A 27,318-nucleotide genomic window follows, 5' to 3' on the forward strand; every position below is an offset into this window, starting at 1 on the left:
TTTAAGTTTGTCAAGATACAATTTCTAAAGTTACCTGTATCTGGTCAACAAACACAACTCCAAGAAGAAGTGCTGCTTCTAAAGAGCCTCTGGACATTTTGCTTAAACAAATGTAAAACAGAGGGTGAAATTACAGGGTAAAAACCAAATTATGCAAAATCAGGTTTACAGTGATCTGTGATCTACAGGTAATGCCTGGCATGGACATAATAGAGTAATGCGATCTCATCATAACGCAATCAAAACATATGCACCAATAAAAGCCTAATCGTTGCGAACAGCTGACCCTTTCAGTAAATTTTATCCTAATAACAGTTAACGTTACATTTATTGAAAAATAATTTGAAACATACATTCATCGCCTGACAACTGTGGGTTTTGTGACAGCATTGACACGGAATTTACGTTAACAAGAACTCATGTTTTTAATCCCTTTTCTATTTAACTATTTACTTTTTTCGAAATACTTACTTTTGTGTTCTGATCATTGAAGCCTTCGACAATGCACGACGTGAACTCTTGAAGCACTGGACAGTGAGGGGCGGGATAATGATGATGGCGCTAAAATATGTTTGGAACATTTGATTGGTTTCCATGCGATGGAACAATTACGTCATTTTATTCATTAATTCAACACCATCATCAGTTAATACTTTCGTTATTCCAAATACTATCAGAAAAAAACGAAAATGCGTGTAACATTAAACACAAGCAAAAAATCACAAAAGCAGAAAAAGGATTAAAGCAGACATATAGCAGATATATAACTGTTATAGCTAGCGTATATTTTCCACGTTCAATTATTGAAGCTGCAAGCATTTTGTTTCCCGTTTGGAAAAATGATCACCAAATTAATGAGCAAGCTCAGATTCGTTTCTGTGGATGCTTCTGTAAAGAGGGAAAATCAATCATCAATCAATAAATTAATTAATTAAAAACGCATGAAAGCGCGATTGAAGGGGCGGGACGACGGTTATGGCGTTGACTACAATACATTTCTGCGTGCGATGCATACGCGTTTTCCATCAATGGAAGTTTAACGGGAGGGTTTTGCATACAGTATGAACGCAAACTGCGACTTTGGCGTGTAAATACTACGCAAAACGAAAGTGCAAACTCGTGGTATATATACGCAGTAGTAAGAGACTGGGTTGTTCCATTACATTTAGAGAGCTAGATTCCTGCTATTGCTCAAGTGTTACACTAAATACCTAATAATTTATCCCACAGATGCTGGAAAAAATGTATTGTCCTATAGATGGTAAAAAATGGGTAAAAGATGAGATATTTTTTTATTTCCCACTTTATCTAAAAAGGAGCTTTTTTTCTTTAGTATATGGCTATGACATGCAACAAATTTATTTCATAGTTGCTTACCAATAGGCTGACTCAGATTTTTGTTTATCTAGTCATTTAAAGCTAAAGAAAAGAAAACAATACATGGGCACTAGGCCTTTGTTTCTTAAATAATCCATGGCTCAGAACTACATTAAGAACAGCTGCTTTTGATTGTTAATGTATGACTTTTTTGTAGTTAATTAACTGCAGCTCACATAGTACAATAGCACTGGAGTTTAAAGGGGTCATATGACATGTCTAAAACGAATATTATAGTTTGTTCTAGATGTAATGCAGTGTATACATGATTTAAGGTTCAAAAACGCTGTATTTTCCACATACCGTGCATGTTTGTATCTCCTCTTTGCCCTGCCTCTCTGAAACGCACAGATTTTTTACAAAGCTCATGGCTATGAAAACGTGAAAAGCGAGGTGTGCTATGACTGGCCAGTTAACCAGTGCATAGTGATTGGTTGAATACTGCAAGCGTGTGACGGATATGTAACGCCTCTCCCCATATTTGGAACATCAGGTTCCAAAGCAGTTGTACTGACAGGTACTCCAACCAACCTTGCGTATACATTTGGGCAATCTAAGTCAAATCATGACGTAGATATGTGGGGGTGTGGTTACACGAGGCGTTTCAGGCAGGTCTGGGTGAGCAATAGCTTTTAGATAGAATGCATCTTTTGTTCCGACACTTTAATTTTTGCAATTGTACGTGTCTAATACATGCATTGGCAACTTATAACACACCAAAGACATAGAAAAACACACATATTCGCACCATATGACCCCTTTAAATAAAAGGGGTCATATAAAAAATAGTCACACCATCTCAAAATAATTCACTTAACCTGTGAGTGAACTAGTTTATCTAGAAACGAAGAATAAAAAACAATGAAACAGCAGTATGAAAACAGTCCACATGCATTGCATGTTATTTTCTTCTGAAACCACTGTGTGAGAAACAAACCATTGAAATAATCTTATATTCTGATAATCTTTGTCATGGGAAATTGGGAATATTTTTTTATTTGGCTGTTTTAGTACACAATACCATATAACAAAAAGTTTTGCTGAGCTTTAAATTTTAACTCCCTAACTAAAACACTTAACAACTCACTGGAGGGGAAATGCTTGTTAAAGTTAATGTAGGACTAGGAATATAACACACATAAATAGACTACTTTTGCAGACTGCATTTTTTAACAAACCTAAGGAAAGGAAAACAAAATTCGTAATTTCTCCTTTACATTCCACAGAAAATCGCATACAGGTTGGGAATTTGTATGTAAATGATTATGTTTTATTATTATGTAAACTATTCATTTTTAAATATCACAGACATTTTTTACTCCAAAAGGCACTAACAAAATGATTTGCGTCAAACACTGTGGCTCTTCATGTGCCTGTTCAAGTGTGTGCGACATGTGTATGCCTTCGAGCACAGTGGGCATGGAAAAGGCCGCTTCCCAATATGAGTGTACATGTGCTTGCTCAAGTCATACCGCCGGATGAATCTTTTGCCGCACTGTAAACAGCAATGTGGACGTTCTCCAGTATGAAAACACATGTGAGCTGTCAGATGACTTGAAACTACAAATTTCTTGCCACAGATTTTGCACTGATATGGTTTTTCTCCAGTGTGAGAGCGCAGATGCACTTGCAAGCATCCCGCAGACACAAACCCTTTTCCACACTGATGGCAAACATAAGGCTTTTCTCCTGTGTGAATTCTGATGTGAATCTTCAAATTCCCAGACAGAGAAAACTGCTTATTGCAGTATGGACAGATGTGTGGCCGTTCACCAGAATGACACCTCATGTGAGATTTCAATTGGATCTTGCTGTAAAAGCGTTTTCCGCATTGCGAGCAAAGGAGAGGTTTCTCTCCTGTGTGGTTTGAAAGATGGGCAAGAAGGCTACTGTTTGCTGAAAAGCACTTTCCGCACTGGTCACATATATACGGTCGGAACTCTGCATGTGTCTTGAGATGGCTTCTTAATTCACTGTCAACACTGAATGTTAAGTCACAAAAACGACATTTTCCTGGTTGCTGTTCTGGTTTGGACGGGCGGACGTCTTTGACTTTATGGATCTTCTGGTGAATTAAACTGGCTCGGTATGACCCAAAAGTCTCGCTGCATTGTTTACAGTTGTAACTTCTTTTAATTGAAGGAGATTTGTGAACTCGTCTGTGACCAACTAACCTTGACAGACTTGTGAAAAGCCTTCCACATTCAGGGCATTTGTGTGTGGTTTTCTCTTTGTGTACTCTGTTGTGTCTGTACAGGGTTCTTAGAGATCTAAAATGGGCTGTACACTTGACACATTCGAAAACTCTGGCATTGCAGCCAGTGATTCTGTGTGAAGCCAGTTGTGTCAAATCGCTGAAAACTTGCCCACATTGAGGACACTTGTGTCCCCCCTCCATGGTGTGAATTTCCTGGTGCTTGAGAAGATCAGTGCGATATATGAAATATTTTGTACACTGCTGACATTTGTGGACGGTCCTGCCAGCATAATGGAAGCCTTTAGAAGGTTTATTCGGAAAGGTGTCAAGAGTCGGATGCTGAAGAGGCACAGCAGCTTTAAAAACTAAATTTTGTTAAGGGAAACGGAACAAAAAGAGAAGAGATGTTTAGTCTAAAAATGAGATAAAGGCAAAATGAGAATTTTAAATATACTGCTATACCTCGTTGGGCATTAGTAGTGGATAATGGTACATTCGGTTCTTCTGCGTTACTCCTATAAGAAAAAACAAAGAGCTTATTTTACAACATTAATGAATAGTTCACCCAAAAATGAAAATCTTGTCATCACTTGCTTACAGTTGTTACAATCCTGTATGCATTTCGTTGTTGTGCTGAACACAAATGAAGATATTTTAATGAAACTTTGTAATTAAGCCATTTTGGGTCACAACTGAGTCCCATAGTCTTTTGTCCTCCAGTTCACCAGTGCCACTTCATTCCATATCCAGAGTAAATTTACCTCGTAACCTTTTTAACTTTTTACATGCAGCATAGACCAACCAAGAATACTGTCTAACTATTGACGGATGTTCCATAAAACCCTCGTCGTCAGCAAAGAATCTTGGCGTTCTATTCGATAGTAATCTGTCATTTGAGAGCCACGTCGCCAACACCTGTAAAATTGCGTTTTTCCATTTTAAGAATATATCTAAACTACGTCATATGCTGTCAATCTCAGATGCAGAGAAGTTAATTCATGCATTCATGACATCAAGACTAGATTACTGTAATGCACTGTTAGGTGGTTGCCCTGCAGGCTTATTACAAAAACTCCAATTGGTCCAAAACGCGGCAGCTCGAGTTCTTACACGTACAAAAAAGTATGAACATATTAGCCCGGTTCTGTCAACCTTGCACTGGTTACCTATAAAGCATCGCGTTAACTTTAAAATCTTGCTTATTACCTATAAAGCCTTACATGGTTTAGCTCCTCAGTACTTGAATGAACTCCTTTTGTATTACAGTCCTTCACGTGCATTACGCTCTCAGGCGTCCTGTCAGTTGGTAATACCTAGAATTTCAAAATCAAGTGCAGGTGGTAGATCCTTTTCCTATCTAGCGCCTAAACTTTGGAATAGTCTTCCCTGCACTGTCCGGGAGGCAGACACACTCTGTCAGTTTAAATCTAGACTAAAGACGCATCTTTTTAATCTTGCATACACTACTCTTCCCGAGTAGTGAAGACTTTTTCTCGATTAGAGTTTTGGGTTCCTCACCACCGTTTGCATAATGTTTTTGCACTATCTGCCTGACCGGGGGGGCTGCTTTAGAATTTTAAAGTTTTACTTAATATTGCATATAGGAATTTATTATCTGTTATATTTGACCTGTGCTTCTCTCTCCTTTATCCTAAATGTGTGCTCTCACTGAGCGTGTGTGCGTACTTGTCTGTGTACGTACGTGTGTGTGTGTTGTGTGTGTGTGCGTGCGCATCCGTGTGTGTGTCTCTGTGTCTGTGTGTGTTGGTGCGTGTAGTGTGTGTGGAGTGTTTTGTGTGTGGGTGTGTCTGTCTTCTGTGTTTCAACCTTTTCTTGTTTTTGCAGGTACAACTTTGCTTGTTTTGCTTGTAGTCAATGTGTCTCATGTGCAGCTGCTTTGTAACAATGAAAATTGTAAAAGCCCTATATAAATAAAGTTGAGTTGAGCATAGCAAGTTGTGATTGGGTACCACTGTTAAGCCTTTTGATCAAAGTTGACTCTGATGCAGCTTTGGTTCAGTGAAAATTAACACATTAAAGCTGCTCTAAACTATGTTACTGTCATGACCACCAAACAAACGCCTGTCAGGAGATGGCATGAGAGCCAAGAAGCGGAAGCCAAAGCACATCTCATTGAGGATATTTCACACACACACAGCGATCTTTTAATAATGCGGTGAGGTGCTTGATAATAATTCATTTCTTTGGAGTGTTTGTTCCAGTTAGGAAATTAAAAATGTTGTATTTATATTTATGCATTTGGCAGACGCTTTTATCCTGAGCGACTATACATGTAAAGTATACATTTTGTCATTATGAGTGTTAGTATTTATTTTGCATTTATATTATTAATTATAAACATGCTTTTGCAAATGTGGCTGTGTTCAGCATTATTTCACCCTATTTTAATTTCTGTTTTAATGCATTTATGCCACTTCAGAGCCGCATTGGGTGCCAATCACACAGAACGTGTTTTTGGTGTTAGACGCTCCACTTTTTAATTTTTTTCAATTGGCGGGGAGCAGTTTGAGCGCTGCTTATGCGAGCCGGGCATCTCACAGTTTTGGCAGAGCACTCGGAGTGCCTGACGATGGAAAAAAAAACTAAGCAGAAAAGCGCTGACGTCATGCGCCTATTTGCCAACCAAATGAATAGAGAGGCGGGGCTTCCGTTGTGGTGACGGAACTTTGCAGTCTGCAGATGTTCAAGCAACAGGAGAAACATGTGGAGGCGGGTTAACCGAGCAAGGTCAGAGTGAGCACCCTCTGCTTGTACCGGTTTTAAAGTTTGCTATTATGACATTAAAGGAGCCATCAATTAAAACTGCAATTTTAATCCGAGATTTTGTTGTATAAGAGGGAATCGTATTCTAGCGAACATCCTGTAAGTGTCAGAACTGAAAACGCCCTTGTTACTGAAATTACAACTGTTATGAACACCAGGTCCTGGAATGCACCTATCTATAGGTTGAACACTGCCTCCACAGAAAAATATCAATGACTACTTCTCTAGCCCCGCCCACTGGTTCGCCAATGACTTTAGCCACACATGGTACACACTCCCACATTTGTGATGATCGACAAACGATAACCATAGCGACATATTTAACCATGATCGGTAACCATAGCGACATACTTTTCAGCTAAAGATTAGTTTTGTCCGTCAGTTTAAACTAAACTGCTGATATGCGCTGTGTTGTGTTTATGCTCGGAAGGCTCCATCACACAGCACTCTTTTGCTGTGTTGCCATGTTTGCTATTAATAAGTGCTTTTATGCTTGTCGTTTGGTCTTTGATCCAAAAGCCTCGGCACTTAGGTCTTAAAGGGCCCATTGGATGAAAGTCACATGTTTTCTGTGTTTAAGTGCTATAATCGGGTCCCCGGTGCATCTGGCAACCCAGAAAACGTGAAAAACAAGATCCCAGTAACTTTGTTTTGGTAAGCCTTTCACTGCAAGCATGTGAGAAATCGAGCCGTTCAGATTTTGCTCCTGATGTGATGTAGACACAGGCTCTTATTATAACATTACCGCCCCTTAATCTACACAATTCCACCCACGGCGCTGCCGCCATTGTTGTTTTCACAAGCGACAGCAGTGTAGTGTACGCTATGGCTCGTGGACAACATGCAATGTAGTCGCTGCACAGAGTCCTAACCTCGGAAAAGACAGGAGTGGATTTATTTTATTTTTAGCGGAAATCCCTCAGAAACCATAAGTAAAAACCTGCTTGTTTGCACGAATCACTTCAAGCCAGAGAACTTTATCAACCTGGGACAGCTGAGACCAACTGACCGAGACAAAGCTGCCGATGTAAGTAATATTTATCAACAGTCTAAATTGATGTACATGTACCATATATATAGGAGGATAACGTTAGCATATGATAGCGAAGGGAGCGAAGTCAGTCACAGGCTAAATAGAACACTCAAAGCCAGTGTTAAACTTACTCTATATTTATATGTTATTTGGCAAATGGGCACTTGGAGTTTAGCTGTATGTATGTTAATACATTATGTGCGTTAATATGTTCAGCGCCGGCAAGCTGTTTGTTTTGCTAATGAACAGGGGCGAGCACACTGCGGTAAGTTTCGTTTTAAACGTCTGAAATCATTCGTCCTTAGGCTAAAAAATCTGTCACAGCATACTAGTTATGCTCTCACGTTGTGTGTATAATGTTATAACTTGTCAACGACAAGCGCTAAAATCCACGCAATTCCGCTGAGATCTGCAGGTGTGCATTCCGTGGATTTTAGGCAAGCATACACGCACAACGTAAGCGCTGTTTGCTACGACATATTTTTTAGTCTCCGGACAGATGATTTGAGACATTTAAAACGAAACTAAAAACAGAGAAGTTCAGGAAACATAATTCAGCTAAACCATTGCCATGGCAGTACTACACGTGTGTTGCGTTGACACACCGGATGGAAGGGGGGTGGGGTGCGCTGTAACTACTTATCATTTAAAGAGACATGCACCAAAACGGGTTGTTGTTAGCATAGCTGTTTTTGACGAGGCAAAAAGGGTTTTGTTTACGCAGCCATTGAGTGTTTTTAAGCAAAATATGTTACAGACATTTCATCAAGACCCTAATAAATCATACCAACTTGTTGAAAGTGCTCATAAAATGAGTCCTTTAATAAATGGTAATTGTAAACCTGTAAACCTGAATCTGCGGTCGGAAAGGGACGAGCTGGATGACTTTCTAAAATGCTTAACGAGGTTTAACATACCTAAACAACGTCCAGGGAAGCCCACATTTCGCTCAAGCCTCGTCATAAACACTAACTGCTGTTAAAAGAACTAGTCCTTATCAAACGAAAAAAGTAATAAAAACGCGTTGTGTTTCTTTCCCATATAAGTCCATTATAAGGAAACCGCTTAACATAGCCTACCGAAACAACGACCACGTAAAAACAAATTTCTATTAAATTCAAATCAAAACCACGTGATTGAAAATAATCTTTCAGTGATCTTTCTTAGCGTGCACGCGACGCGCGCATCGACGTAGGCAGGCAGACTCTCTGTGTCTTGCTCGGTCTACTTCTCCGTGGCGATGACAGCGTGTGGTTAAAAAAATCATTACAAACAAATTTGAAAGTGAGGCGGACACGAACGAGATTTTGAAAAGTGAGGGGGACATGTCCCCCCTGTCCTCAGTGGAAATTACGCCCCTGGTACTATGCGTCACTATTGCTTTGTTAGAGATCGCTTGATATGTCCTGATAATGTGTAACCTAACATTACGTGTCTAACCAAATTCACAGAAGGCTCCAACTAAGTTTACTAAGCAAGCTGCTATCCAATCATAGCAGTGGGCATTTACTTTGAAGTCTTCAATGCAGCACGCCCATTTAAACAAGAGCGTTTGACGAGACGGCCTCAAAACCCGGGTAGAAAATAGCCTATTACTTATTGATTTTGATGTTTCCGAATGTAAAAACCACGCGAACGTCATAAGTAGACCTCATACAACAGTATAAAACAATAAACAAGCCCAGTTCATCACACCTTTAAACAGCAATTTGAGAGCTTGCGCTATATTGCTTGACTGACAGCTGTTCCGGTTGTTGCCTAGCGGCCCACCTTGTGTTTTCAAAAATGAACAAACAAAAAACATGTTCTGTGTGATCGGCCACTTAAACAGTCTGTGTAAATACACATTTTTCTTTTAATGCCACTTCAGATTTGGATTTTGTGCCACCTTTGCTGTGTAAATATGCCCCTAAACTAGAAACATAAATGATTAGTCAGTTGTTAAACTAGTTAACAACCCCAGCAATCCTTAGTAAGTTGGAATCTCACTTTTGCAATTCATCTGCATTAGAGTTAATTTCCTTTCCTCCATCTCTGTCTCTTGAGCATTCTGATGATTCACTGCCGAAGCTTGATCCTACATCTTGGACATAGGGATCACTTGTCTTGGTCTCCTGGACCACACTGCCGGAGCTTGATCCTACATCTTGGACATTGGGATCACTTGTCTTGGTCTCCTGGACCACACTGTGTTCTTTAATTAGCAGGTTATCAGGACAAGCAGGCACTTGTAACTTGCCATCATCGTTGTGCTGGTTTATAATGGAAGAATGACTGATGGGAGGCAGAGACAATGACGAGACTATTCTATCCTCAACTATGGAGGGAAGAACTACAAAATGAAAAATGAAACCAGATTAGCCATTCACAATTCATTTACAACAAAAAATGGGTTAAATTCTACAAGAAAAGGTGTGGCCATGTCTCTACTAAAAATTTCCTCTAGAAAAGGAGAAATGAGAAGTAAAACTAAAAGACCCACTACATATATATCTGAACGAACCGAATAGAGCACATTTGTAAAATAGTTTCTAACATTTTTTCCTATATTTAAATGGCCCTAAGATGTATAATCAGGCAATTTCAATAATCGAGAAATCTATCATTACATAACTCCGGTTTATGCCAAGTTTTACTGAGTAACCAATTATCTATAATAAAAGTGATTTTAAAGCATATGCAATTATACAAACATTCAAAAATATACCATTTTTTTCCAAAGTCCCACACACATCAGTCTGCAGCAAGGATAGTAAATTCTGTGATTTACAGACAGAGTTTACACATGCATCTAACTCTGCAGGGTGACAGCTGAGCAGCAATGAAACCTGAAAAAAAAGATCCAACTCAATGCTCTACTTCAAACAATGTGCGAACTGAGGTCTACATAACTATGTTCTACACTGTGAAAGCAAAAATAAATTCAAACCAAATATTAAATGATTATAATATCTAGTGAATTATAATATAACGTTAATAGTTAGTAAAAGGGAAAGTAATAGTTCACCCAAAATTTTATTAAATCCATAATTTACTTGATGCAATCCTAGGTGTATATGACTTTCTTTTTTCAGCCAGACACAATTTCAGTAATTTTAAAGATGTCCTGGCTCTTCTCCACTTGGTAATGGCATTAGATAGTGTCCCACTTTTTCAATCTCCAAAAGCGCATATATCCGCCAAAATACTAATCCATATGACTCCGGGGGTTTCACCCAAAAAATAAAAATTCTGTCATCATTTACTGACCCTCTTGTCATTTCAAACCTGCATGACTTTCTTCTGCAGAACACAAATTACGACATTTTGAAGATTGTTGGTAAAAAAATAATGCTGGTACCCATTGACTTCTATTGTAAAGGCCAATGCAAGTCAATGTGTACTGCCGTTGTTCGGTGACCAACATTCTTCAAAAAGGTTGCCTATTTAGAGACCAGCAAGGTTTTGGCCCAGGATTTTTTAAATGGAAAAGCGCAGCCAAGTTCCCAATTGGGTTCATACACCAGCTTGACGATTCAAGATTGGTTTCGAGACACGCAAGAACCAATGAGATTCATCCTTGGGATGTGACGCCAGGCTGCCACCATTATATGTGTAGTCTTCTCATCTATACATTAAAATTACTCTGATTTTGTCAGACTGAAGAAAGAAACTCATATACACATGCGGGTGGCATGAGGGTATGTAAATTATGGATCAAAATTAATTCTGGGGTGTACTATTCCTTTAATATAAATTATTTACATCATGTTTGTTAACGATAACGGGCGATATATATCGCGATTCAGGCTAATTATACATGTCTAAATCGATTCTGAAATCGATTAGATGTTTTATGCACAGCTCTTCCGTGAACTACAGCTGTTTGATCCGTAGGAAGTACTGCTCGTCTGCTCGATCTAAAATCATTACGAGATTGAGTCGTTTATAACGTGTATTTGAAAAAGCAACACCTGTCTATCATCATTACTATAAATCAACTTTATTATCATGAAAATACCTGAAAAGGTTTGAAGAACAGCGATAGAATATGGGCATTTTCCAAACGCCATTTATGCACCCTTGAAGGGCCCTTCGCGAAGGAAACGCCATTTGTAGGGGCGTTCCAAAGGAAAGTGTACACCTGAATCCCTTCGCGAAGGGCCCTTTCAAAAGTCCGTTAGCGAAGGGTACATGCCATGGTCACGGAAGTGAGTTCCGTTTGTGATCACGTGATCTTGGATTACGAGTTCTCGCGTGGCATTTTGAAGCAAATATGGTGCGGGATTTTGACGTTACCTACAAATGTAAGTACACTATTTAGTTTGTATTTGTTTTAGACTATTTTTGTCAGAGATAAATATGATTTAAGATGGTTAAAATACAGTATAAGATCATTTTATAGGAAAATATGTTTAATGTTTAAAAATAGCTACTTGTTTATAGGGTTCCTTTGTCATACACTTCCTTTATTAACACCAAGTGGAGTGAACACTTTACCAAAATGGTGAAATAAAACATAATTACTCAATATTCAACAAGAAGTTTAAAAATGTTGTTTATTTTCAACAAACGAGTGCTGGATTCAGAAAGCATGTGCGGCGTTGTCAAGGTAACATTTTGGCAAGTCATTTCAAACGCAAGTTTCAAACACATACACGAGAGACAGTAATGCCCTACAGCCTTGAAAGAGTTGACTTCAAGGGCTCAGTCCTTCGAAGGGAGTAGGGCATAGGGTTGCTCACTTCAGTTTGGAAAATGCCCTATGACCACAGGCATTTCCTGGAACTATTTGCTCTTCTTCAGTTTCCCATATTCAGAGTTTAAGCGCAAAAGCGCCCTGTGGCTTTCGGATGTGCCGGCATTTAACCATAAGTCATTGAGAAACTGAGAGCATAAGAATCGTACGATATATCGCCCAGCCCTACCAGATGTAAGATAGTATTACGAACATAAAACATAACAGAACATGTACATTAAATTTTGAAATTAGTACATTTTTAATAGCCATAGCTGCATACTTGTGGAGGATATTCATGCACACTATAATAAAATTTGTTGATGATTATTTTAGGGATGCACCGAATGTTCGGCCACCGAAAATAGCAAAAAAACGCAAGTTCGGCCAAATATGTGAAGTGGCCGAATAAATTTTACCGAACATGACTCGTGATACGATCAAGCAGCAACCAGCGCAGAGAGAGACAGAGACGCGTGCGCTTTATTACTGCCGCAAACATTTTGGCAGTGTGTGCGTGTGTGTGCGTGCATGTGGAGCATTTTAAAGTGTCAGAGAAAGACACAGCACGGGACTTGCCGCACGGAAGTACATTTCTGAATGAAAGCATCTTTACCGGTCAGTAACTTTACTTCAGACGGAAGCGGGCTGTCTGACAGTAGCCTATGAAGGTATTTCAGTAGCAAAACTTGAGAGCATGTAGATTATAATTTGTGAACTTGTAAAGTAAGTATTTGTACCTGTACACTAAAATGTACACTCACAGGCCCAATGTCAAAACTTGTCAAATAAAAAACTGAAGTTGAATATTGAGATTTGCACTCGTGGACAAAACTCACAAATCTGTCTTCTGAATTTGAAGTTGCAGAAAAATAGTCACAAACGTGTAAACTGGCATTTACTAAAATACATTGGCAGATACAAATGCATTTGAATGCACAACCACAAACCTGTCACTGCAGTTTCAAATCTTCCCGCCTTGACTTTTGCTACTACTTTCGCCATAAACCCGTTGCAAAACTAACTTGTGCACTTGAAAGCTCAGAGGCGAGAGAAAGAACGGCATTTGATGACGTCATGCGGCTAAGCCACACCGCCCCCTAATGGCAGGAAAAAACACAATTTAAATCACTAATACAGTATTTAATTTAAGATGAAACTCTATATCAATAAATATATTTTCCTTAAGAAAAATACTACTTACGGCCACTTTTTTACTATAAATTAACTTTTCTATTTTATTCTCTTTTATATTTACTGCAGTATATCTTTGTTCTATGTTTGTCCTTTATTATATATTTATTGCTCTTCTACCCCATCTGCAAAATATTTTTTTTTTACAGGTACATACTGTATGACAATAAAGATCTTGAATCTGATAAGGGTGATGTATAAATTAGCAACCTAATTAACAACCTAACTTAGCTGAAGCAAGTTCGCTGACGATAATGATCAAAATTAAAAACAGAAAATGTACAGTCAGCCTGTCATTGTGTAAGGCTCCTATATCAGAATGATCAGAATCAGTTCTTGTATAACACTGAAGGGGTTTATTCTGCGATAACAACCGACTGGATGCATTATCCTGCGGCTAGTAATTATCACATGAGAAAATAATTGTACACTAAATATTGATTAAATATGTTTAAGCTCATCTGTTAAAAATCCAAACCTTCCATGAGAAAAGAAACTTCCAGGTAAACCCACAACCCCAATACAGTATATGGTGGCATTGCACAGTCCTGCATACAATTTCCGTTCATTTTCCCTTTATTGAAAATAACAAAAAAAATGTAAAAAGTAGAAATAGCTTAAAAGTGCAATAATGGTCAATAATACATTGCTCACTGAATTTAATTTACATTTATATTATACTACCAGGAACGTGTTTTTTTTTAAAATATTAATATAATATTGGTAACATTATAACTAAAGCAATAATAATTCTCAAGGGTTAGGCTATAGAATCATAATGTTGAACTGTGTAAATGTACATTTTTATATAGCATATCAATGAACATTATAGTACACATAACGGAAAATGTAGCCAGCCTGTCATTATATTTTAAAACAAACCATAGTACACAACGTATTATCGATAGTATACAGAATGATATCATTAAAATACATTACAAAATGATATCTATACAAGATAGTATAAGTCATGGAATAATTATACATGATAGTATACATAAATCTGATGGTTTCGCTTTAGTTATTTAAACATTATTTAAACTATTATTTGCTAGATCCTTTCATTGTGATTTTTCCCGCCATTAGGGGGCGGTGTGGCTCAAGTTAGTTTTGCAACGGGTTTATCGAGAAAGTAGTAGCAAAAGTCAAGGCGGGAAGATTTGAAACTGCAGTGAAAGGTTTGAGAGGTTGTAGATGCCTGTTTGTGGTTGCAATTCAAATCTGAATCTAGGAAAACGTGTAAATATGTGCTATGCATTTGTATCTGCCAATGCATTTTAGTAAATGCCAGTTTACACATTTGTGACTATTTTTCTGCAACTTCAAATGCAGAAGACAGATTTGTGAGTTTTGTCCACGAGTACAAATCTCAACATTCAACTTCAGTTTTTTATTTGACAATTTTTGACATTGGGGCTGTGAGTGTACATTTTAGTGTACAGGTACAAATACTTACTTTACAAGTTCACAAATTAAAATCTACATGCTCTCAAGTTTTGCTACTGAAATACCTTCATAGTAGCCCCGCCCCTCGCGACATCCTTTGACGTCATACAGTGGTCGCGTGCACACAGTTCCCTGTACTAAACAACCTGTCAAAGTATGTTCTGTGCAGCCCGGCCACGAGTGCACCTTCTGAGAGAACAGTCAGCTTTTGTGGGCGGAGTTTGGAGGAGAGACGTGAACTGATATGGTTGTCAGTCAGCATCAGTCAGATTTGCTTGCATTGGATGTTTTTTTTTTCTCAAATCATTTTGCAATGTAGCCTATAATAATCCAACAGTTTTCGTTTATTCATATTTTTAGTTTATAGGCCTAATGTGGAATGACACTTTTTAATGAACTGTTTTGTTGTAGGGGTACAGAGTAACTTACATTACATTCTTTTAGCAGTCAGTTATAGGCCTAATTAATATAGGCTATTCATGAAGGGAGAGGGCTCAATTTTTTGTTTGAATTTACTTTGTTTTGCTCAATTTTATATTAAGTTGTATTGTATTGTATTGAAAAGCAAGACAAATTATAAAAAGCACATTTTGACTATTCAGTTTGTGCAATAGTGAAAAAAATAGCTTAATAAATAGAAGAAATGCAAAAAACCATGTTCGTTGTTCTGTATTATTCAGCCTTCGGCCAAGTGTTTCACATTCGGCCAAGAATTTTCGTTTTGGTGCAACCCTAGATTATTTTCATTATTCATTTTATTTTTAAATTATCAAAGCTTTGACAACAACCAGTACAAATGTTTTGCACAAATGAAGTACAAACACAACCCCCCCCCCAAAACTGGTAAATTGATAATTCAGCTGACTTGGATCTTCTTGATATAATAAAGCAATAAGCAAGTGTAATCAGACCTGTTTGAAGTTTGGTACAGGCAGAAGCTGTTCCAATCTGGAAAGAAAAAAGCCTACAAGGACTTGTAATGCTTTATCAAAGTCAGGACCATACTCTACTGGAAATATCTCCTGAAACACAAAAACAATAATGTACAGTATGTTCTGAATGTTGTAACAATGAACAACATGAACATCATCAACGTCATTCATGTCATTGATTTGTTGACTTCCCAAAGAGTATAAACTTGCAATGCTTTCTTAACGGTAGTTTGAGTGGCAAAGTGTGAATTCAGGGTTGCATTTTTTCATGAACAGGTGACGTTTCGTAACTTAAATTTCAAAAGATTTAAACATCCCAGATACGCACACGAACGGTCCATTTTAAGCAATAATCTTGCACGAAGACATATGTGTCATTCATCATCCAAAAAGTATTGAACATTCTTCCTTCACCACACTTGTACACACTGGGTAGATACTTCAGCCTATATGACCTTTCGAACGTGATTACGTAATACGAAAGTCGCCGATGAGCATCACAGAGTTAGTGCAAGATGTGTATTTGTGGTTAAAAAAGTATATTTTAAATTTTTTCTTAGAAAATGATTAATTTTGCTAGACAACACCATTTATTCAGGGCTGTACGTTAACTTTTTTTGCACATAGCACCGGTGTTACAGAGGTTTAAAGTTTTGCAGCACAGGCCAAACAGTTGTAGCACAAGTACTGTATACGTCTGTTATGCTTACGCAGTTTAAGTTAAGATATACGCGAGAATGCGCTTTAATATTGTACTCGTCCAGATACTGAAGAGAGAGCGAGAGAGAGTGAGAGTGTGTGCGCGCTAAAATTATCTTTTACTCTATGATGAATAAATTTACAGTTAATCCACGGGTCACATGCGTTCCGAACCGTAGACCACAATCCGAATGGATCACGGATCAACCGCGATCCGTTTCACCACTATTTATTTCCCTTCATTAGTAATATGTGTTGCTAAGGACTATATTTGGACAACTTAAAAGGCGATTTTCTCAATATTTTGATTTTTGCACCCTCAGATTTTCAAATGGTTATATCTCGACCTAATATAACCCTAACAAATCATACATCAACAGAAAGCTTATTTATTCAGCTTTCAGATGATGTATAAATCCCAATTTTAAAAAATGTACTCTTATGACTGGTTTATGGTCCAGGGTCACGTATTTTATTGAACATCAGAAGTATGATAGTATAAAGTATATTGGGAATATTATGACTATTACACTATGTATGTACACTGACCTGCAGTGCCGCTTATGTACATGCCACTGCTAGAGCGGTTCTCAACAGCTTTCGAAACACCAGTACACTGAACCGAGAACTGTTTCTTTTGGAAACGTTTGATTTGAGAACCGACGAGCTGATGATACTGAGCATATGTGATTCACAGTGAAGCTACCGAAAAGTATCACAGTAACACAACTGATGCTGTGCTAATGCTACGAGTGCACGTGAACCGAGGATCTAAATAAGTGGAGCAATGTGGATATGCAAAATGCATGATATGATTACTGATTAATATATTTGAATGTAGTGGAGCAATGTGGATATGCAAAATGCATGATATGATTACTGATTAATATATTTGAATGTAAGTGTATTTTCATCCTTGACACATTACGTCATCGTGAATGCTGTCATTACGTTAGGACTTAAAAGAATAGGTGAACAGGTCTTTTGATTATTAAAACAAACTGTCCAAAAGATCCAGATCGCACAGAAGAAACTAATTTCCAGTCACTAATGCTCTGCTATTTCATAAGGCAGACAAGAGGTGTTTTAGCCTTTTTTTCAATGTATCCATCCACCTTCTAATCAAAATATACATATCTGCATAAGTGTAATTTTGTCTCTCTCAAAAAATGACAATCTGTTAACGCTTTAAAATGTATTCAAAATAAAACAATACTTTTATTACATTTAAAATGTAATTTTTCATTTAAAAAAGAAAACTGACCTGAAAGAAGTATTCTCTTTTAAAAGAGTCTTCCAGCAAGCCCAGAACAAGCTGAAGAACACTGTCCTGTAAATTCTCCATGTCCGAATCATTCACCTTAGAACATTTTTGAACAATTGAATCATCATCAACAAATTTACTGATAACTTTAACAGGCAAAATTAAAAATTGGATTTTGTGCATGGTTTAATTTATGAAAATCAAAAATGTTCAGATCATCCACAGGGAACATTTTTTTATAAGCTGTACTGATAAATCAATGGTTATTCTTAATTAAGTTATTCTGTCAATGTTTCTGCATTTCTGCATGGTGTTTTTAACATTAATGTTAGAGTCGTCAGAGTAAACTAAACTTCTACTTTGCCCAGAGTTTTTGACATTACCCTAAAACTTTGTTCAAATACATCCCTTTTAATCAGAATTTTCTTATGCACGTAAACATTGCTGTGCACAGCAGATACACATACAGCAATTTTAATCAGCACCCTAAAAAAAACATAAGCTCTCCTTAAATCAAATGGAAGACAAATATAAAAACAGACATAGAATAAACAATTAAATGAACCGTGCAGACTCTGTATACCTTTAATAAATCTGTGGTCTGAATGCGCTGAATGTGTGACTTAACAGTCTGAAGGTCTGCTGGGAGTTCACCTCTACACATCTCAAGAATCATCTAGAACAACAATCATCACATATAGGAAAGAGAATACATGACAAATAATACACCCTGTAAAAGTTACAATTACATCACCATTTGGACACATTTATATTGATCTACTAATAACAATAACATATTGGCTGTATTTAAATAGTAGTTGTGAATCCCAGTTGTGATGTGGACTGCATCAGATACGTTTAAAAACAGAGTTGCCACACTACCATAGCCTACCATTTGAAGAATGGAATGCGGAAGTAACTTGTGTCATGGAGTAGGACTGTGTTCAAAATATCGATACAGCGTTACATTGTAATGAGCTCCTGACGATGCGCGCACCGATACATCTGCCTCCACATCGATTCTGCAGCACTTTTAAAATTAGCCAATTATTATGCAAAAAATATTGTATAACAATTATTAGTGGTGTAAAGGATCTGTTCGGAGTTTATCCGTGTTCTGTACGAAACGGCCCTCACGATTCTATATGCATGTGACCCGCAAATTAACTGCCAAGTTTCACCATCAAAAAGTTAAAGTCCTGCTGGAAAATGAAATCAGCATCTCCATAAAGCTTGTCAGCAGAAGGAAGCATGAAGTGCTCCAAAATTTCCTGGTAGATGGCTGCGTTGACAGTTGACTTCAGAAAACAGAGTGGACCAAAGTCCTCTTTTCAGATGAAAGTAAATTTTGCATTTCATTTGGAAATCAAGGTCCCAGAGTCTGGAGGAAGAGTGGAGAGGGACAGAATCCATGTTGCTTGAAGTCCAGTGTGAAGTTTCCACAGTCAGTGATGATTTGGGCTGCCATGTCATCTGCTGGTGTTGGTCCACTGCGTTTTCTGAAGTCCCCAGTCAACGCAGCCACCTACCAGGAAATTTTAGAGCACTTCATGCCTCCTTCTGCTGACAAGCTTTATGGAGATGCAGATTTCATTTTCCAGCAGGACTTGGCACCTGCCCACACTGCCAAAGGTACCAAAAGCTGGTTCAATGATTATGGTGGTACTGTGCTTGATTGGCCAGCAAACCCGTCTGACCTGATCCTCTATTGTCAAGAGGAAGATGAGAGACACCAGACCCAACAATGCAGATGACCTGAAGGCCGCTATCAAAGCAACCTGGGCTTCCATTACACCTGAGCAGTGCCACAGGCCGATTGCCTCCATGCCACGCCGCATTGATGCAGTAATACATGAAAAAGGAGGCCCAACCAAGTAGGGTTGCACGGTGTATCGGTGCTACGGTAGCATCACGATGCTAAAGCTTCAAAATACCTGCAATGCCTCTCTATTTTTGAAATGGTAGTATCGTAGTACCGTAGTTAATGTTGCATATGCACATCAATATTTATTTGAACACTTACATCTGCCTTTTGCGGTGTTTATCTCCAAAATGAATGTGTGTTTTGAATGTCTCGGACATTCAAAGAGTTAATGATTCAAATTGGCGATTTGAAGCAGTTGGTTAAATGATTCACTAACTCAGTGGAAAATTGACGCCACCTACTGGCCGTTTTAGTTCTGCATTTAAAGTAAGCCTAATATTTCCCTTTATAAAGACTGCTGTATCAATTAACTTTGTCCAACATTTGAATTAGTTCCTGTGTGTAAAATGATCTAGTGTACTTACTACAGTAAACTACTAAAACTCATAGATACTAGTGTTTTTGAGTCTTATCATAGTAAATATTTAAGTATACAACAATTTATAGTATTTACAAATGACTAAATGTAAATGTATTTGCTACAATTTATCCAATTACTACAGTTAATACAACAACATATTCTAGTGCAAAGTATAATACAGTTTACTATAGTAAATACAAAATGTTTAATCTAAATCTGTGTTTTTTGTATAGATTTGAAATATATGGCACAGCATCGTAATACTACTTGGTATCGAGATACTTCAGCTGGTATAGTATCGTAAGACATGTTTATGGTACCGTGACAACCCTACAACCAAGTATTGAGTGCATAGAAACGAACATACTTTTCAGAAGCCTGACATTTCTGTTTAAAATATACTTTTTTTATTGATCTTATGTAATATTCAAATTCTCCGAGACATAATCATCAACATTTCAAGAAAAAAAGGCTTGAAATATTTTACTCTATGTGTAATGAATCTATATAATATATGGGTTTCACTTTCTGAAATGAGTGACAAAAAATATTGACCTTCTTCATGATATTCAAAATTTTTTAAGATGTACCTGTATATGCGTTTGTTTACATAAAAATGAATGACAGTAACATTTTATCCGATCGCTGTGTCTCTCTTAGCACTGCCCTGTGTATGTGTGTCAAAAACGGGGCGCGCGCGCACACACGCACGCACGCACGCACACACACACACACACACACACACACACGGGGCAGACAGCAGCAGGTGAAAAGACTCAAGGAGTTATATTGTGTTTTCCTGATGAATAAAGCCAGTTGGGAATACTGTAGTAGGCCTAGTCGGCTTGGAGTCAAAGCCGCAAACCTCCCACTCCGATATGAAAACAAAGGAGCGCGTGAACAAGACGCTCTACTCTTTAAATATGAAGGTAACAAAAACAGCAAAACAAATTATTAAAACAAAAGGAGTTTGAAATTTGGAGCTCAAGAGAGGTCTTACAGACAGTTAAGTTAAATATAACATGCCACATGTATCAGGGCTCTAGACTGCAAATAAAATGGTTGCAAATGCGATCGTTTTTTATAACGTGCGAGGTAAAATTTCACAGGGTCGCATTGGTGCGAGTTGCCCAGCCAAATATTTATTTTAACATTTAATGTGATTTATGAGTGGTGAATGACGCGCTTGTGATAAAGCGAGCAGAGAGCCTGTGCACTCCCTCTGTCTCCAAACTAAAGTGTGCATTTGACATCATTTGGTGTTGCGCAGACCGAAAGGCATAAAAGCATCGCGGGACAGACTCTGCTCCATATGTTTTTAAAACGCTCTGACGGAACATTGATGTCATATTCCGATCATTCTGCGCGGTGCTTAGTTCAGAAACCGATGTGTTCGACTTCATTATCTCTCTCCCTCAAACGTTTATCTCGGAAGACAGAATCCACGTTTCACGTGGCGCATTCTGAGAATATTTTTTACCTGAATTTCAGCTGGGTGCGAATGTGCTCAAAAACATGTTGCCCTTTCTTCCCTGACAAGTGTTCTGCACATGCAGCTGACATAAAAGAAAAAATCCTATCCAGTGAAGTGTTTTCCCTGTTAACTTCTATCTTTTGCGATGTCCTACAGCTGTGAAAAACAAACAGTGCGTCAATGTCCGATTCACGACCTAATGAGTCATTTGAAATGATTCATTTTGTTGAAACAACTCATATGTCAAACACTTAACTCACGAGACTTGTCTCTCCAATATTTTGAATTTAGACTGCGATACCAAGCTCAACCGCTTGATGTCAATGTACCATATGGTTTCCTTAAATGCGAACAAACTAAAGGACCCATTCAGCAAATTGTATATTTAATAAAATGAACATACAACAAAGTTCAACAAATCATTTATTTAATACAATTATTATATAACAAAATAATAATATTAGTTAATATTAATATAAATGATTTATATTATTATTTTAAATATTGGAGAGACAAGTTAAGCAAAGTAAGGGTTCTTATGCTTGTTATCAGAAATAATCTAGTCTAATAATCTTCATTGTTTGTGAATGTGTACCGGAAGTTAAGGGCAGTCCACGAACGTGCTCATGCGCAGAAACGTTTGTTTATGTTGTCACTTTGAAACAGTCTATAGAGAGCTCTGTGAAACACGTGAACGTGTGGCGGCGAGATCAAAGTGTGTCGCAACTCTGTTTTTCAACGGCTCTGGGCCGCATGCCTGAGAGCTATGTGTGTGTGTGTGTGTATTAACTGTGCTGCTTAGTATGCCACACCAGGATGTGCCATGAACAAATAGCAGACTGACATATTTTAAACATGTGTAATTCTGTAAGGACAGTCTCGCTCTGTGAAAGCGCAACAAATACAGGCTTTACATACCTTTGCCCGCAAACCGACTATCAAAGTCGCCCTCTGTCTTTTACTTAAGATTTCAGGGACAAGGTTTGTCATTACAGAAACAAATTCCTCCAGTTTTCCAAACTGCTCCACATTCTGATCCTGGACAATTTGCCACATCAAGGCGGATGTGAGACGAAGAGGAGGAACAAGCAGGCGCAGAGAAGAGAGGGGAGGAACAGACGCTATAGAAAGATAATCAGTTAATATTTGTTTGTATGTCTGCGTACATAAGCATAATACACATGCGTGTAATATATAATACGTAACTGTTATGTCTATATTGTATAAAAATACAACTACAAATATGTAGTAGTCGCTTGAACATGTGTACATTACACCAATGCTACGCTACATCAACAACCTATCTAAGCGGACATTAAATGTTGACAGTAAAGATTTGACGAATATAGCTTGAATACGTGGTAGAAATCAAAACACATAGGCCTACCCATTATACTTCTTTCCTTAAAATACTGTGCTTGATAAACAGCGTTGGTTTCAACTTTAACCGACTCGTTTTTATTAGACACTGCGCATGCGTTCTGCTTCTTTTTTTGTTTAATGGCGGTTGACAAACCAGCTTTTGGTGAATTACCGCCACCTACTGGCATGGAGTGTGAAGACGGAGGAAAAAAACTAACTTTTACTTATCAAGCTAGTATCTTTCAGGTATTAAAATAAAATACGGTACACTCTTGACTGCTTTTGTGCAGTCTGGAATAAACTTTAACTGTAGATTCAATCCCATTCCATTTCCAAGTTTAGCTCTTATATTCCTGTATGTTTCACATTGTAACGGTAGCCTACATGCTCAGCTGTTTCTGCCATCCCACAATGCAAGCAACATTCTGACTCACTCCTTCCTATAATGTACAAAAATTGTTCATTCATGCTGCCTTGACGGGCTCTCGGAAAGTCGGTAATTCCCACTTCAACCCGGAAATAAATTATGGAACGACTAAAATGAATTTTGAGCTGTCTTAACTGAAAATAACTTGCCCTGACATATTTTAAAATAGATTAGTTCCATTGTTTTGTTTCAACATGCACATCAATAATGTTTTGTTCTACAGTATTTTAATAAAAGCGACTTAAATAGACTAAATTAACTAAGGCATAGGCTATAAGCCTTGTCTACGAAACCGGGCCTTAATATCATCGTCATCACGTCATCAAGTGCCGCCGAAGTACATCTTTTTTTTATGTACTGTATATATATATTTTATTGCTTAACAAGAAGATACAAAATACCAAATAAACAACAAGAAAAATCTTAATAACATCCAAATAGCAGCATAACAAAGATAAACAAAATAAAACAAATTAGAAACGATTACGCATAAACAAATATTAATAATAATAATATTAAATAAATAGGCTAAAACAAATACAGAAATGCAATACAGTACAAGGGGCTTAATCATCCAAAAATACTTTCAAAAGATTACATAGTTTGAGGGCTATTTTATGATGCACAAGTTTTAAGGATTTGAAGAAGATCATTAAATCTTTCTGAAAAAGCAAAAACGTTGGGAGGTTATTAAAGAATCTGCATTCATGAATAAAGTAATTGGCCAAGATTACAATATTATTAACCAAAAATTCAACATCACAATTCCGACAAAAGGACAAATATTTTACAGTTTTAAAATCAAAGTCAGGTATTACATATTTCAAACTCAACCAAGCATAGAGGTCATCCCAGAGTTTTTTTTAGAGAATTTCCAATGACTCTATGTCTGCTTTACAAAAGGTACACTCATTACAATCCATTTTAAATCTATGTCTGAGGAACTCATTACAGTGATAAATATCATTAATAATTTTAAACTGCACTTCTTTTACTTTCGGTAGAAGTGGAAAAGAGAGAAATCTTGTTCTAACTCGAACCGCTTTATCTTCGGGAAAATCCAAAACAAGAGATCTCTTCTTTACTTTAACGGGGAACGTCTGTGTATTTACTAATGTTCTTAAAACCTTATTTTTACATCTCTGCTCTGTGAAATTAACACCAGAGATAATTAGATTACCTAACCTTGGTATCACAGGTAAATAACACAATGCACCATTGAGCAACTGAATCAAACCAGCAGTTTTCAACAACGATACATATAATTTCTGAGTACAAATGATATTATATTTTACACAAAAATGATCATACATAAGGAAATTTCCAACCCCATCCATAATATGCACAATGTACCAGACACCTTTGTCCATCCAGTCTTGAAAAAACACAGATTTCTCCTTAATAAGTATAAACTTATGGAGGATTGTAGTGCTGAGAATCTACCTGTTACTCCTAGCAAGATCCACATTTTGAAGAAAGTACGTCCTGATTATGAGGAAGACATTTCTAATGCGGTTATCCTCGAGGCATTTTACTCCCTCAGTCAGGCCCGGATTAAGAATTCAGGGGCCCCTGGGCACAAGTGTCTTGTAGACGCAGCCCCTTCTAGACATATTATTGACTTTTCTTATATTCTAAATATTTACTGAGTTTTCTTATATAAAATAGTTTCTTATATAAAGAATACATTTAAAGGAAGTTATAGAGTTCATATACTTCTCTGATTGTAACAAGGGCTATGGGCCTCATGTATGAGTTTGAACACTTGAACACCTGGTACACACCAAATATCTTATCAAACTAACAGGAACTGCACGTACACCACACACACTTTTGTAGAGAAGTTTAATTAAGAACGCTGGGTTGTTTATCATTATCACCTAAACCATGAGTTCATTTTTAATAAAACCAAGGTTAAATAATGTATCGTCCGAAAGCCCCCGGAAGGTGTCAAGATAAAGAGCACATGATATACGTATGTGTTATTGCACATGATATACGTATGTGTTATTGAATGATATACGATGTTTATTGGACGTCCAGATGAAGCCCCCGGAAAGGTGTCAAGATAAAGAGCACATGATATACGTATGTGTTATTGCACATGATATACGTATGTGTTATTGAGAGCGCTCCCTACAATTAAATCTAATATGGTAGGCCGGAGATCTTAATATGGTAGGCCGGAGATCTTAATATGGTAGGCCGGAAATATAACTGTAGCAAGTGCAGGATGAAATATAACTGTAAGAGGCATAAGGGGATGGACTAATAAAAATAAGTGATGTCATGTAAAAACTGGTTGTAGAAGATGAGGTCAGGTAAAACTGATTGGTTTGAACTGTGATAACAACTTGAGAACAATGATAAAAGATGGAGTCAGACATGTATTCGTTGGGCATCTACAGATGAACTCTGTTGTCTCACTTTGCTTGCTCGAGCAAATAAAGATTGAAACCTCTGGAAACCTGGCTCTCTGGTCTTCGTGAATTCTTTCAACATTGGCTGACCGACTTTTCGCCACGACAAGCTGAATCCTGTTATTTAAATATGCATCTGGCTGTTCTGGTGTCTGAGTGAATTACGTGCACAAGTTTAACATGACAACACGAGTGATGTCGAGTATTTGTCTGCGTCTGCACTTATGAGGATATGAACACGATGAACTCCATCTCCAGTCAGAGTTATGGGATCAGAATCCCGCCACAACTATTGTGGTCATGGTTTGAAAAATAATAAGCGTAAATAAAAAAATAAAAGCACGTGTAAAATAATAGCTGCAAAAAACTGAAAAACAAATGCAAAAAAAATTAGAATAACAAACAACGCGGTCACGGATCGAAAAGTAATAGCGTGAATCAAAAATGTAAACACGTTTAAAATTATATTGCACAAAACTGAAACATGAATTCAACATTTTCCAAATCACAAACAAAATCAGGTTTCCCGCTCATATATATTTTTTGTGTGCTTACGGTCTTTTCCCCTTTGCTCTCGTTTCCACGTTCTGCGCTCGCGTTTCCAAATGTTGCGGTTAGAGTTTCATGTAAATTAGGTCGGGCTCAGGTTGGAGGACTAAACCTGGCAAAAATTATAAATAAATGAAATGACTAATAAACTCATAATAAGATATATCAAAACATGAATAATATAAGTAATATAATATGATATAAATAAATAAAGTGAATATAAACGAATAAATGTAATGTAATATTATAAAGGAATGAATGGTTTGATAAAACAAAATAATTCTTTTAGCTATTATTGATCTAGCTTTAACTTTTCTTTTCATTTTTTAAATTGATTTTTTATTTTTGTGTCCATTTTTTAATTATTTATTATTATTATTATTATTATTTTTAGATTATTTTATTTATCATTTCCTTTTATTTTTACATTTATTTATTTATACGTTTATTTATTTTTTATTATTTATTTCATATTTATCTTTGCATCGTTATTTAATCTCCACATTTATTTATTTATTCTTTTGCACGTTGATTCGCTCATACATGTAAAAATTATCTCTTCCTTTCGCCGTCTCATTGTCACGAATAATAATATAGATGGGTTGGTGCTCTCTCGCGGACAACGCGTAGACATTGTCGGAATTGCTACAGGGTTAGATTAGATAGCTCACTTTGAGTCGCACTGATCGCTCGTGGTTCGAGGCAATTGAGTCTGTCTATTTGCGTCTCAACCTGCCTCTCTACCGATAAACAATACTCCCACCCTATGATCGGTTCAGTGCCTGTGTACTGAGTTTGACTGGCCATATTATTAAGGTATAGAAGGGATACCCATGTAGTGCGATCTGGGCCAAACACAAGGTATTGCGTAGCTTGGCACTGTGTGTACAGCTCGCAATATGACCTGTTGAAAATGAAATCTGCATCTCTAGCTAAAGATGTGGTTAACGCAATGTAAGCCAACAGGACAGATCGCGATAACCATTAGCTCAAATCGACATATGTTGTTGATACATCAGATTAGATTTGCACTTATTGATGAATTTATTACAGATTGACGGCGAAGAATAAAGGACAGAAGTTCTCTCCATTCCTCAGGTTCTGTTAGCACTTCTGTGGTGCGTGTGCATGATGGCACTAACTGTTGGCGGGGGGGGG

At 37.4% G+C, this 27,318-nt stretch overlaps 1 protein-coding gene across 1 annotated transcript; it reads right to left on the reverse strand.

Moving 5' to 3' along the window:
- Nucleotides 1-34: 34 nt before the first annotated feature.
- On the reverse strand, nucleotides 35-22,890 carry zgc:171422 (uncharacterized protein LOC100001353 homolog). The gene is made up of 10 exons (XM_057326646.1): nucleotides 22,790-22,890; nucleotides 22,321-22,523; nucleotides 18,227-18,319; nucleotides 17,644-17,739; nucleotides 15,660-15,770; nucleotides 10,099-10,219; nucleotides 9,381-9,723; nucleotides 4,037-4,089; nucleotides 472-3,939; nucleotides 35-101 (listed from the first exon to the last, which is right to left on the reverse strand). Exons 1-9 carry the CDS (start codon nucleotides 22,791-22,793, stop codon nucleotides 2,726-2,728), a joined length of 2,238 nt encoding a protein of 745 aa, XP_057182629.1. The 5' UTR covers nucleotides 22,794-22,890; the 3' UTR covers nucleotides 35-101; nucleotides 472-2,725.
- Between the last annotated feature and the right edge of the window lie 4,428 nt (nucleotides 22,891-27,318).

Source organism: Triplophysa rosa, unplaced genomic scaffold, assembly GCF_024868665.1.
Source record: "Triplophysa rosa unplaced genomic scaffold, Trosa_1v2 scaffold11_ERROPOS9267472+, whole genome shotgun sequence".
NCBI classification, from domain to species: domain Eukaryota; kingdom Metazoa; phylum Chordata; class Actinopteri; order Cypriniformes; family Nemacheilidae; genus Triplophysa; species Triplophysa rosa.